The 13,710-nt window shown below is 41.1% G+C and overlaps 1 protein-coding gene across 1 annotated transcript in view; it reads left to right on the plus strand.

Annotated features, from left to right (window-relative positions):
* Window positions 1-13,109: 13,109 nt before the first annotated feature.
* The window catches only part of slc1a1 (solute carrier family 1 member 1), a 64,948-nt gene continuing 64,347 nt past the window's right edge, over window positions 13,110-13,710 (plus strand). The window contains exon 1 of the mRNA XM_048527510.2: window positions 13,110-13,359. Within this exon, the coding sequence (XP_048383467.1) occupies window positions 13,269-13,359 (91 nt within the window). The 5' untranslated portion in view covers window positions 13,110-13,268. The remainder of the gene's footprint in view (window positions 13,360-13,710) is intronic.

A 13,710-nucleotide genomic window follows, 5' to 3' on the forward strand; every position in this document is an offset into this window, starting at 1 on the left:
AGATGCTGTTAAATCTTTAATCAATTAGAATGTTTTAATTGATTAATATGTATATATAAATCCCTGAATTCCTTTCAAGTCACTGTCTTGAGGGAAGTAAAGGTTTTATCATTGTAATGAAGAGGTGACATTTTAAGGCAGACAATGCATGTTAGGTGTAAGGCCTTGTTTAGAATCTATTTGTGTTTTTGTTTGGAGACAGACTGGTTTTATTTCTAAAGTAGAAATTTATAAAATAGCACATTGACTGACTGTCACATTGACTGAATGCTTTTTGAACAAAATAGGCATTATCCGTAAATACAAATTCACCCCTTAGATTCACATATGTGTGTGTGTGTGTGCTTGTGAGTGCGTTTGCGTGTGTAGGGGTGTTGTGTGTGTGTGTGTGTGCTTGTGAGTGCATTTGCATGTGTTGTGTGTGTGTGTGTGTGTGTGTGTGTGTGTGTGTCTGTGTGTGTGTTGTGTGTGTGTGTTTGTGTGTCTGTGTGTGAGTGTGTGTGTGTGTGTGTGTGTGTGTGTGTGTGTGTGTGTGTGTGTATTATGTGTGTGAGTGTAGAGTGCGGTGGGTCTATCTATAGTGTGACATGAGCCCAAGATCCTGGTTGAGGCCGTCCTCATGGGGACTGAACTTGGATATCAGCCTCTGCTCGGCAACTCTGTGTTATCGTGTATGTCAAAGCCCGCCTTGGAGGATGATGACCCGAGGTTCCGAGGCCAAATGTCTTTGACCACTGGAGTGCTTCCCAACTGGGAGGGAACATCCCTGTCCGGCAATTGTTGCACAGTTGTTGCAGCGTCTGCGTGGTTTTGCCAGTATACCACGCCTTGGTACATCCTTGCCTGCAGTGTGCGAGATAGACAATGTTGGCTGAGTCACGTGATTATCTTCCGTGCATGTGGTGGGTGGAGTTCGCACATGTGATGGTAGTGTCTGTGTCGACGATCTGACATGCCTGACAGGGGTTGCCATGACAGGGTTGTATAGTGTTGTGGTTGATGCTGTCCTGAAGGCTGGGTAGTTTGATGTGAAGCAAGGACTTAGGGAAGATCTTGGTGAGGAGCTCATCATCGTTGAAAATGAGTTGAAGGCTGTGAAGAACATTGTGTACTTACAGGGAGGTACTGGACAATGAATGATACCACATCAGGCACATCCCATGTCTGTCTTCTTTGGAGGTCATTGCGTTTTTTTGCTGCAGCGCATCAGAACTGGCGATCGATGAGTTGAACATCGTATCCTGTTTCTATGAGGGCACCCTTCTACACCTTCAGGTGTCCATTGCATTCCTCCTCATCCAAACAGATCCTGTGTATGCATAGGGCTTGTCTGTAGACGATATCTGTTTTAATATGTCCAGGGTGAAAGCTAGAGAAGTGCAGCACCATGAGGTTATCTGTGGGCTTGTGGTAGAATGATGTACAGAGGTGTCTGTCCCTGATGGAGATGTGTGTACCCAAGATGCGGTTTCAGATAAACCTGTTGGACTATAACCTGGTGTTGTGTGACCTCTGACTTTGTACATCTACTATTATTCAATGGCTTTTAATCCCCAAGTTCAGTGTCTTCAGAATCCTCCTCCAGTTCTGAATCCCATCTTGCATCCTTGACTCTGGGCTGAACCTGGGGCTCTCTGTTTCCTTCTGCCCTTTTAGTGACTTTTCAATTACCATTTGCTAGGTCAGCATTCTTGGATACCGATTCTGAAGAGTAGTCCATAGTAAGTCTGATGATGGAATGAAACTTGTTGATATCACTGTGTAGCTGTCTGATCTAAAATGTCACCACTTCTTTACACTATTAAAACCTTTAATTCTCTCAGTACAGGGACTTGAAAGGGATTCAGGGATTTACATAAACATATTAATCAATTAAAATTTCTAACTGATTAAAGATTTAACAGCATCTTAGGTTTGCTTAATACATCCTCATCAGTGGTGTGACCCTTTGATCTTTTAAATATAAATTCTGTGTCTGATACCAACCTCTCTCACTAACACCTGAAAAAGGAGCAAGGCTCCAAAAGCTTGCGGTTTCAGATAAACCTGTTGGACTATAACCTGGTGTTGTGTGACCTCTGACATTGTACGTCTACTATTATTCAATGGCTTTTAATCCCCAAGTTCAGTGTCTTCAGAATCCTCCTCCAGTTCTGAATCCCATCTTGCATCCTTGACTCTTGGCTGAATCTGGGACTCTCTGTTTCCTTCTGCCCTTTTAGTGATTTTTCAATTACCATTTGCTAGGTCAGCATTTATTGTCTGATCTTAATTTCCCTGCAGAAGGTGGGGTGAGCTTTTTAAACTGCTGTAATCTTTGTGGCATAAAGATATTCACAGTTCTAATAGGAATATCAATCTGATTTTGACCCAGCAGCTATGAAGGAATGGCAGTCCAGTTCCAGGTAAGGATGGTGAGTATCTTGGAGGGGAGCTTGCAGATTGTGATGACAATGGTGGCAAGAAAAATCAGAGAGAACATTTCAGGCCATGTGTTCCTTCCTCAGAACTGTTCTGAGGAAAGGTCACTGTACCTGAAATGTTAACTCTGTTTTTATTCACGGATCCTACCAAACCTACTGAGATTTTCCAGTAACTTCTGTTTTCATTCCTGATTTACAGCAGTTGCACTTCTTTTGGTTTTTATTTATTTCCTGGTAGGTTGTGTCTAGAACGTTGTTCCTGAGGAGTTCCTGTACTGATGCGCTTGAGTTGAGATGGTTGATCTCCAACAGTCAAAAACATCTTCCTTTGTTCCAGCTCTGACTCCAACCAGTGGAGAGTCTACTATCTGATTTTCATTTATGCCAGTTTTGCTAAGGCTCCTTCATAGAGTCACAAGACATAGAAACAGACCCTTTTGTCTAACCAGTCCATGCCGAATACAATCCCAAAAGAAACTAGTCTCACCTGCCTGCCCCTGGCCCATAACCCTCCAAAACATTCCTATTCAAAGACTTACCCAAGTGTCTTTTAAACATTGTAATTGTGCCCACATCCACCACTTCCTTCAGACATTCAGTCCACACACAAACCATTGTCTATGTAAAAAAATTGCCCTTGTGTCTTTTGTTTTAATCCATGACCTTTCATCTTAAAAATGTGCCCCCTAGTCTTGAAATCTCCCATTCTAGGAAAAAGACACCTACTATTAATCTTATCTATACCCCTCATGATTTTATAAACTTCTACAAGGTCATCTTTCAACTGCCTACCTTTCAGTGGGAAAAGGTCATGGCTTATCCAGCCTTTCTTTCTAACTCAATTCTTCCATACTCAGCAACACCCTAGTAAATCTCTTCTGGACCCCCTCCAGCTTAACAATATGTTTCTTCATGCCACATTTGGTCAAATGTAGCCTTGATGTCAAGGACAGCTACTCTCTTCTCACCTCTGTAGGTCAGCTCTTTTGCCCAAGTTTGGATCACAGCTGCAATGAAGTCAACAGTTGAGTGATCTTGGTGGTGGAACCCAAACAGAGAGTCAGTGAGCAGGCTACTCCTTTGCAATTGGTGCTTGATGTCACTGTTATGAATCTGCTTCAGGAATTTACTCCCCATAGCCCGACTATCAGGTTCTTTTGTCTCAATCTTTATCAATCTTTTGTTTAAGCAACTTACATATCTCACCATTGGTTACTCTCTTGAATTTTTCTACTGTGTGTTTGAAGTTCAGAACGTTGCCCTCTGCTCTTGTAAATTTCCTGTGAGTGCTTTGCTAAGATTTTTTAAGTGTAAGAAGACATTATTCTATCATATCTGTAAATCATTCCAGAAACCGTAGAACAAATATAAGGTCAAAGTAATCCCTTCAGAGGCAGAGCTACATAAAAGAGCACATTTGTCTTTATTGCAAGGAGTAGTTCAGGCAGAGGCCAAGGTAGAAGAGAATCTAACCTTCCACAGCATGAGTTCAATTTCTGGGTCTTCTCAAATGCCTCATGTTAGTCATGTCATAGATTCATAGAGTCCTGCAGCACAGAAACAGGCCCTTTGGCCTGTCCATCCCATCCAAAACATCTAGCCACGCTAACCATATTTTCCTGCACTTGGCCTTCAACCGTCTAAACCCTTCCTATCCATGTATTCATCTAAATGCCTTTTAAGTGTTATTAATGCACCTGCCTCAAATACATCTGTTGGCAGCTCATTCGAAATACGTACCACCCTCTGTGTAAAAATGTTGCCCCTCAGGTTTCCATGTATTCTTTCCCCTCTTACTTTAACCTGATGCCCTCTGGTCCTCAATTCCTCAACCCAAGGGAAAAGACTGAGTGCATTCACTCTATCCATGCCTCTCATGATCTTATACATTGGTATAAGATCCCCCATCAGTCTCCTACGCTCTAAAGAAAAAAATGTCCTAGCTTGTCTAACTGAAACTCAGTCCCTTGAGTCCTGGCAACATCCTTGTAAATTTCTTCGACTCTCTTTCCAGTTTAATAACATCCTTCTTATAGTAAGGTGACCAAAACTGAATGCAATACTCCAGTTTTGCTGTTTGAACCCACAATGTTAGATGGGACATTATGGGTGTGTCTCAGATTTAAAACTAACAACTGATCCAGCTCCAGCTGCCATTTGTGGAAGCGAGTTCCAAAACTCTCCCACCTTTTGTGTGCAGAAATGCTTCCCAACATCTCTCCTGAATGGTTTGACCCTCATTCTCAGACTCTCCCCTAGTTTTCGAATCCCCAACCAGTGGAAATAGTTCATCTTTATCTGCCTTGTCTGTTCCTGTTAGAATCTTGAATACTTTGAACAGGCCATCTCTTAACATTCTAAAATTTAGAGAAAACTAGGCCTAATTTGTATAATCTGTCCTCATAACCACTGAAGTCTAGTCTTTTAAACTTAGTTATATGGAGAGGATGGATCCCCTCACCGTAAAAGACTGATAGCTTTTCCCCAGGATACAGGAGTCTAAAAGTAGAGGGTAAAGGTTTATGGTAAGAGGAGAGAGATACAAAAGGATTCAGAGGGGCAATTTTTTCATGCATAGAGTGGTGAGTGTCTGGAATGGGCTGCCAAAAGTAGTGCGGGAGCGAGTACAATTTTGTCACGTAAGAAATATTTAGACATGCACATGGATGGGACAGGTATAGATGGACATGGACCAAATGCAGGGAAATGGGACTAGTTTAAATTGTGAAAACTGGGTGGCGTGGTTAAGTTGGGCTGAAGGGCCTGTTTCCATGCTATAAACCTCTATGACTCTACACTGTACCCCTTCCAAGGCCAATATACCTTTCCTCGGGTGTGGTGCCCAGGTCTGCTCACAGTGCTCCAAGTGGGATCTAATCAAGGTTATGAATAGATGCAGCATAATTTCTGCATCCTTACACTCCAGTCCTCCAGACTGTGTAGACACGGGACGACAGTAGAAAGGCTCCAAAATGTGCAAAAACTGAGGTGAAGTATTCCAAAGGTTAAATTGTATAGAATTGGTATCCATTTTAACATCGCTGGTCAATAAATAAAGCCCTTGCACTATTACTGCACGTCAAGTACACCAACAAAGGCAAGGACATTTATCACTAACAATGCTTGAATCTGTTATTGGTTTACTCAGCAGTCGTGTAAATACTTGCCACAATTTATTATCCTATTTTCTCTCTGTGTTCTAATACACTTTTTAATTACCTCATGGCCACACTCCTGAAACCAAGCATGTTATAAAGAGGAATAAAAATATTTTGAAAATACATGATGTCCTGCTTGTTTGAAGTTGTCATAATTTGAGCAGTTCCTGTTAACCATTTAATACTCTGACAAACATTTAAAAATGAAACTTGGATATAAGTTAATATTTGAACAAGATCCTGCATGTGTAGTAATGAGAAGATGAAAAAGTGAAGCCAGGTTTGAGGATGGTGTCCTGCAGACACCTATAAATGGGGGTCAAAAGTACAAAAATGGATCAGAGAGACCATGCAAATAAACCATGCTTAATTTTGGCAGGCATGGTGGCTATTTCTGAAAGGTGAACAGTGTGTCCCATCTCCTTGCAACAAGGATTCAGTAAGGGAGATATTTTTGGCCTCAGAATAAAGAACCCACAGCAAATATGCAATTAACAGTATATGGCTCTATCTTCTAAACCAATGCAATGCAAGGATTGAGATTAATAGGCATGTGAATGTGTCAGCTTTTTATGAGTCAGCACATAAAACAAAAGAGCAAAAAAGACAATCAATGTTCAAACTATTCTCTTTTTTCGAACATTAGGAACCAGTTTGTATTACCGACCTCTCATAATTGGCATAAATGCAGAAAATACTGGAAAAACCCAACAGGTCTGAGAAGAAAGAAATAAGAGTTATTATATTAAGTCTGACCTTAGTCTTTGTCAGAACTGAAAGGGATTGGAAAATGTTCACAGAATCATAGAATCCCTAATGTGGGGACAGGCCCTTCAGCCTAACTAGTCCATGCTGAGCCTCAGAGCATTCCACCCAGATCCATCCCCCATAACCCACCTAATCTAAACATCCCTGAACACTACAGGCAATTAGCATGGCCAACCCATTTAACCTGCACATCTTTGAACAGTGGGAGGAAACTGGAGCATCTGGAGGAAAGCCATGCAAACATGGGGGAGAATGTGCAAACTCTGCACAGACAGTTGCCTGAGGCTGGAATTGAACCTGGGTCCCTGGTGCTGTGAGGCAGCTGTGCCAACCACTGAGCCACTGTCCCACCCCCAAAGGTAATGTCACATAGTGTGGTGGGACCGTAGGACTGATCTCTCATGGGACAAGACACCTCCAGCGAAGGGAGAGATTAAGAAGGAGAGTCCTTCATGGTAACTGTAGCCAGTGCAGAAATTGAACTCAGACTGTCAGCATCACTTCGCATTGCAAACCAGCTGACCACCCAAGTGAGCTAACCACTCCCTTCTATTTTTATTTCTAAATTTTTATTGAGCATGATGGAGGAGGAGCCGGAGGGACAAATAGTGTGGAGACCCAGTGCAAAAGACAATGAGATTGCTGATTGGGGTAAATGACAAATAGAAACATAAAATGGGTGCAAATTAAGTTGTGGAAAGGTGAACATGTGTTCTCTTCGCCGAGAGGAAAGTAAAAGAGAACGTACAAGCTTGTTGAGGGACAGCTTGGGTGGACGGGGTTAGTGGTGAACAGAGAGACAGAATGTAAGGAAAAGAAAGCACAGACACTGTGGGATCAGCTCTGAAGCTGAGGCTGTAAATACCCACATGGAAATTGAGGTGTTATTCCTCCAGTTTGTGTTGTGCTTAGTTTTAACATTGCAGCAAGCCCAGCACAGAAACATTAGCGTTAGAGTAAGGTAGTTTATTGAAATGGGAGGTCAGGGCAGAGCAGGAAAATTTTGCGAAGTGGTCACCCAGTCTGTTTGATCTTGCCAAAGTAAAGGAGACCACAGTGTGGGAAACTAATACAGTTACATAGATAGCTACATCCTGCAAACCTGCTGGAAAGAAAAACGCACCAACGTCAGTGTCCCTGGCCAGGCCATCACCCCAGCATCGAGGTACTGAACACCCCTGATCGGTTGGGCACATCATCTACATGACCGACACAACAGTCCCCAAGCAGGTGCTCTACTCCCAGCTTCAAACTGGCAGGCCAGCCACAGGTGGGCAGAGGAAGTGCTTCCTGGATTCCCTCAAGGCCTCACTGTCAAAGTGCAGCATTCCCACAGGAACCTGGGAATCACTGGCCCAAGACTGTCCAAAGTGGAGGAGAAGCATCTGGGAAGGTGTTGAGCACCTCGAGACTTGCTGTTGGGTAAAGGTGGAAGCCAGGGCAAAAACAGCGTAAGGAGTATGCTGCCACACTAATGCCCCACCCAGCCCTTCTCACAGCTAACTTCTGCCTCAAATGCAACAGAGACTGTGGAAGTCACATCTGCCTGTACAGCCACCAATGGACTCACCCTGAGAGTGGAAGAGAATCATCCTTATCTGCAAAGGGCCAGCAGTGATGATGATGGTAGATGAAATGAAGTACCCATGAAATGTTGCTTCACCTGGGAGGTGTGTTTGAAACCTTGAACAGGGAGAAGGGTGGGATGAATAGCAAGTGTTACATCTTCTGTGATTGCATGGAAAAGTGCCGTAGGTATGTCAGGAAGTGTTGGAAATGATGTAGATTTGAACCAGGGTGTCCCAAAAGGAATGGTTCTTGTGCAATGCTGACAGCGGAGTGTATGGGAAGATGGATTTGGAGGTGATGCAAGTGGCGGAGGATGATCCTTTGAAATGAACATGTTGGGGTTCAACTGGTTCAGAAAGTTTAAAAAGTCTTATCAGTTATTTATTAAAAGCAACAGCTTATACCAATTGGTGAGAGAGAGGAAGGGGGAGCTTTGTTAAAGGTAGAAACTCTTTCCTCTGTCCTGTTCTAAAACACATTGTGTTTTCTCAATTCAGTCCACAATCAAACATAAAGTAAAATAAAGTAATCTGGTCTTTATACTGTATATAAGGCTTATTATTTGAAATATAATGAAATTATTCATCAAGACATTTCAACCATGCATTTTCCATGTTACATCATTGTCTGAACTTTGAAATCATTTTTATTTGTCCCTCCCTTGACCTGAGTTGCATTATGAGGAAATGCTACTCCTCGCTGCAATGTTGTTGGACAGGCAACGTTGTTCCAACTTTCTTCGATGAGTATCGCAAAACACTTGTTGGCTGAGGCAGCCTTCGCGTTGCTTCAGGTCCTTAAAAAAAATCAAACCATTCTACCCTTAATTCAAATGCATCTTAAATTGCAAGGAGCTCCTGACTTTGGAACATTCAACAGCAGGAATGTTCGTACTTATGAAAATGATCCCACACAGGAGTGTAATAGTAAAGATCCAAAATGCAAATGTTTGCAGTACTTATGAACGGCTATTTTGTATTGCCCTACATAGTGTTCTGACTCGAGTAAATATCAACTTGCCAATAAACTCCAGAATGGAAGCTAGTGTGGAGCTGAATGAACACAGCAGGGCAAGCAGCATCTTGGGAGCACAAAGGCTGACGTTTCGGGCCTAGGCCCTTCATCATGGTTGGCCTGCTGTGTTTATCCAGTTCCACACTTTGTTATCTCGGATTCTCCAGCATCTGCAGTTCCCTTTATCCCAGAATGGAACCTGTTCACAGGGCTGTCTTCTTCATCGTAAACTGAGAACTTTTCAGTGGTAACATGAGTTTTTGTGCCTATGTGCTGCTTGCACCTCCAAGTGGTGTTCCTAAAAAAGAAAACCATTTGAATTTAGCATACATTTTCTATACTCAAAAAAACCCTTACAAACTGTTATCTAGTCTGCGAATGAGATACTGTCAAAATTGTGACAAAATAAAACCATCATGCAAAATTGAAACTAGGAACTTACATGCAAGTGGAAATAAAGGTCTCAGCATGTTTGTATGCACATGTGATTATTTAAGTCAACAATTCTAAGATTTGACTTAACATTAGCAGCCACATAAACTTTCAGAGAGACACTGTAGCCAAAGGGATAGATCTATCTATTCACCGTAGCGTAGTGTTGCAAAGGAAAAATGATGAAACTAGTTAATATAAAGAAGATTTTCCTAGGTTTAAGCATAGATGCACAGAATTACCTGGGCACAGCAAATATCAGAAAATAAAGCAACAATTAATTGTTGTGATTGGCTGTGAAGTGACACAAGTTGCCATTTTTATTTGTGGCTATGCAAGATGAAATCAGTTAGATTCCAAAATTCCAGCGAGTATACATTACATTTTTATCTTCATGAAAAGAGATTTCAAGTTTTCGCTTGAGAGAATTTTGCCATTAATCATACTAGTAAATCCTGACAAGGCCATCTAAGTTAGAATGAAAGTTATCTCTGTAGCCTCTAGCTCAGTATGTAACCATTTGTTAATCAATGTCATGTGCTGTAAGAACACAAGCAGTAAGTAGTGATATTGGCTGATTATTCACCACAATGTATTTAATGAAGTTGACCTGTGAAATGCTGGGAATTCAATGTTCTTGGCAAAGATCTGTAGTTCAGGTTGTGGGTGAGGTTATTGACTTGTTCACCGAGCTAGCTAATTTTTGTTCGGGCGTTTCATCACCATGCTGGGTGAAATCATCAGTGGAGCCTCCAATGAAGTGATGCGATTCTACTCTGCTTGGAATTTATGCTATCAAACATTCATCATAACTAGTGTACAAAAACAAGCAAGTCATAGAGCTCATGTTCCCTATATACTTTCCTAAAATCTTTGTTAATCAATAATTTGTGCATGTAAATCCACAAGGTGTCTCTTCATGCAATCCATTTATGAACTGCACTCTTAGTTTATATTGCCATTTCCCGTTCTTCACATCTGGGGCTTGTTGAAAAACTGGATGAGCCGGCCTATAGACCAAATCAAGCAACAACCTGACAGTCATGCACACACCGAAATGCATCTTACAGCCTTTTCCCTAGATACCACCACCACCACTATTCTTGGGTAAAACCTGACAGAACAGCAAGACAGGCCCACCAGAGGTGGTAGCACTGTGGTGTAGAGCCAGGAGGAAGTTGCCTTGGGAACCTTTAACATTGATTCGGGATCCGTGAAGCTTAATGCTAACAGATCAAACCTGGGCAAGGAAACTATCTGCTGACTAATTAATTAAGGGACAGTTTTGGGTGGCAATTATTAATCTTCTATATTAACATCACATTGAGGATGCACTAAGGGGGACAGGAGAGAAAATTTAGTCTCAGTAGTGATCATAAATGTGCATTATCAAGTCTAGTAGCACTGATTAAGCTGATCAAGTCCTGAAAGACAAACTGCCGTATTGGGCCTGTAGCAGGCATTGGCAGAACCAGCTATAACCTTCATCAGTCTACCTGTCAAAATAACCATGACAGTTTTGGTAGGAGTGACCATGCAGAGTCCTTATGAAAGCAAAACGTCCTAACTTTACACTGAATATACCCTCCATCATGTCGTCCAGGGCCATCAGCATTCTAAATGGGATAGATTTAGATCTAGCATCTTGAAATTGACCTTCCATACTCTGCTTTCAGCCATCAACAGCAACAGCGTTCAACTCAGTCTAGGTCTGTAGCCTGGCATAACCCCAACTATCATTCCCATTGAGCCATAAGACCAACCTTAGATGAACAAAGAATGCAAGAGGGTACACCAGGTATATATCAGGCATATTTAAAAATGAATTGCAATCTTTTAATTAAGCATTTAATTTTTCTCTTTAATTATGATGACTACCTGCCTTGGGATCCTCACCTCATTTTTCTTAATTCATTCACAGGATGTGGGCATCACTGGCTCGGCCAGCACCCATTGCCCATCCCTACCACATGGTTGTGGGTCTGGAGTCACATGTAGGTCAGACTAACTAAGAATGGTGGAGTTCTTTCCCTAAACATCATTAATGAACCAGATTGATTTTCCTGACAATCAACAACAGATTCCTGGTCATCATTAGAATCCTAATTCCAGACAACATCATCCCCAGAACATTTCCTAGGTGTTTGTATTAATAGTCTCTCGAGAATACCTCCAGGCCATTGCCTCCTATCTGTTTACTAGTACTTTAACAAATTTTACAATTATTTCTGTTTCACTGAAGAAGTACTTCTCTCTAGGTACTTGTTTGCTTAACCATGGTGAGCTGCTACAAGTTTAAAAAGTAGGTACGCTGGTTGTTAAAGCCAGTACGGTTACATAGGAAATGAGGGCATATTTGAATATTTTACCATCTTATTCAACAGCTCCAAGGGAGGGTCTCTTGTGCAGTGGTAGTGTTCTTATCTCTGAGCTAGGAGGGTTGGTTTCATGTTCAATCTGCCTCAGAGGTGTGTACTAACATGTCTGAACTGGCTGAGTAGAAAAAAAAAACATTTTTCTATCTTCTGGACTTTGAATTCATTGGACAACATTGACCAGGCCTCAGAATGTCCAAGGGAGGTCCCTACTTGGCTGCAAACCCAAGTGAAACCCAAAAGTACGTGGGATGATGTCAGGATCCCAACCCTATATCACCATGAAGAAATTTAATGCCTTGCATGTACCCACACCTACCTTGCTCTGCCGGTTGAATGTCACTTTTGTGTCTCTGAGCATGGCTGTAGTTTTGTGCATTAGTGATGTATTCTATTACTATGTACCATTAACATTTCCAGTAATACTTCCCTATAATCTCATCTCTAGAGTGAGGACTATTTACGAATGTCCAACTGAAGCAAAGAAGTGCATTGACAGGCATTCCTGTAAGTCAGGATGCTTCACTTTCTGGTAAGAAGTTCTTTACTGCTGAAATATCTGTTTGATGTCCACTACTATAATGTGTTACTTCTCTTTGTTGATCACTGTCTGACAATTACTTCTGTGTTAGATGGCTAAATTCCATGAGTCTAGATGCTTCAGAAATGATATTCATTGCTATTTTAAGACATATTGACACTTCAGTACAAAGTAGCATTTTCATAAACAGTAGTTCTCTCAGAAAGCTTTTGTGGATGTTAGATGAGTCAGTTCTTGATGTGTCACATCCTCACACATAAACTTTAATCCAGGATTAATGACTTAATGTGGCTTTTCCCTTTGGCAGGAGAGGTACAAAACAATATAAATTTGAACAAAAACAAACTCCAGATTTAAAGTTAATTTTGAGTGATATTCCCAAATTTTGGCTTAAATATGCCAGTCTATTTCACTGTGCGGTACTGCATTTATTTAAATGGACTTGTGATCAATTTCACTTTTATTTCACTTCCCAAGATTGATAATTCTGCAAAACTGTCATGTTGGTTTTATAAACTGCTTACCTTTTTTTAACAAATGTATTGTTGTAAGCAAGGAAATCTAAAAAGACCCTTTTTATTTAATATAAATCATTTTGATTTTATAATTGATAATGAAATTTACATGAGAATTTATGTGGCTGCGATTGATCACTCGATTTTATGAGAGCAGTATCTTCACTGGGTGCTGAATCCATGCTTTAACAATGTGCAGGCCATTTTAAAAAGAAGCATAGTTCTATGTTTTCATGGTAGCCATTGTTAGCTTGCTCTCGCTGCATTCAGAAGGGGTGGTACTTAGTTACAACTGAGTGCATGGAGTGGCTGGAGTATGAATTTGTCTGCAGTGACGGAATACAGTGCAGTGAAGTGAAGGCAGCAGCATTTCGCACTGACTTCAGAACTGTTTTTACTGTTTTATGTGTGTGAATGTGTGTGCATTAATGCATGTATTCTTAATCTGTTTCTTTGAATTTTAACCAACAAACATGGGGAAGAAAACCACAAAAAGATGCAATTTTAAAGCTATTTTGATGAAGAACTGGCTGCTCATGTGCACAATTCTGGCTGTAGTCTTAGGTAAGCATTGAATCTGTAGATTCTTGGATCCTTTTGTTTTTCTGTGATGGTTATTCCTTTGTTAAAGAATAGGTTGGTGCTGGTAAATTATTAATTCGTAAAACTACATACTAAATTGATTCATGGATCTTGCTGGTTTTAGGATCTCTGTTTATATTAACACCCTTCTTGTACATCTCATTTTGATGTGTGTGCTTAATTTGCTGGCTTTCACACATTACAGATGCAGAATTCCATTATCACGGCCTCTTTTAGTACTGCATAATATCAAAAGCACAAAACTGATTTCTTAATGTGGGACATGTTTCACTGGAACTAAAGTACCCTGATCATGCCAGAAAATGTAACATT

The sequence above is a fragment of the Stegostoma tigrinum genome, chromosome 3, assembly GCF_030684315.1.
Source record: "Stegostoma tigrinum isolate sSteTig4 chromosome 3, sSteTig4.hap1, whole genome shotgun sequence".
Classification (NCBI taxonomy): domain Eukaryota; kingdom Metazoa; phylum Chordata; class Chondrichthyes; order Orectolobiformes; family Stegostomatidae; genus Stegostoma; species Stegostoma tigrinum.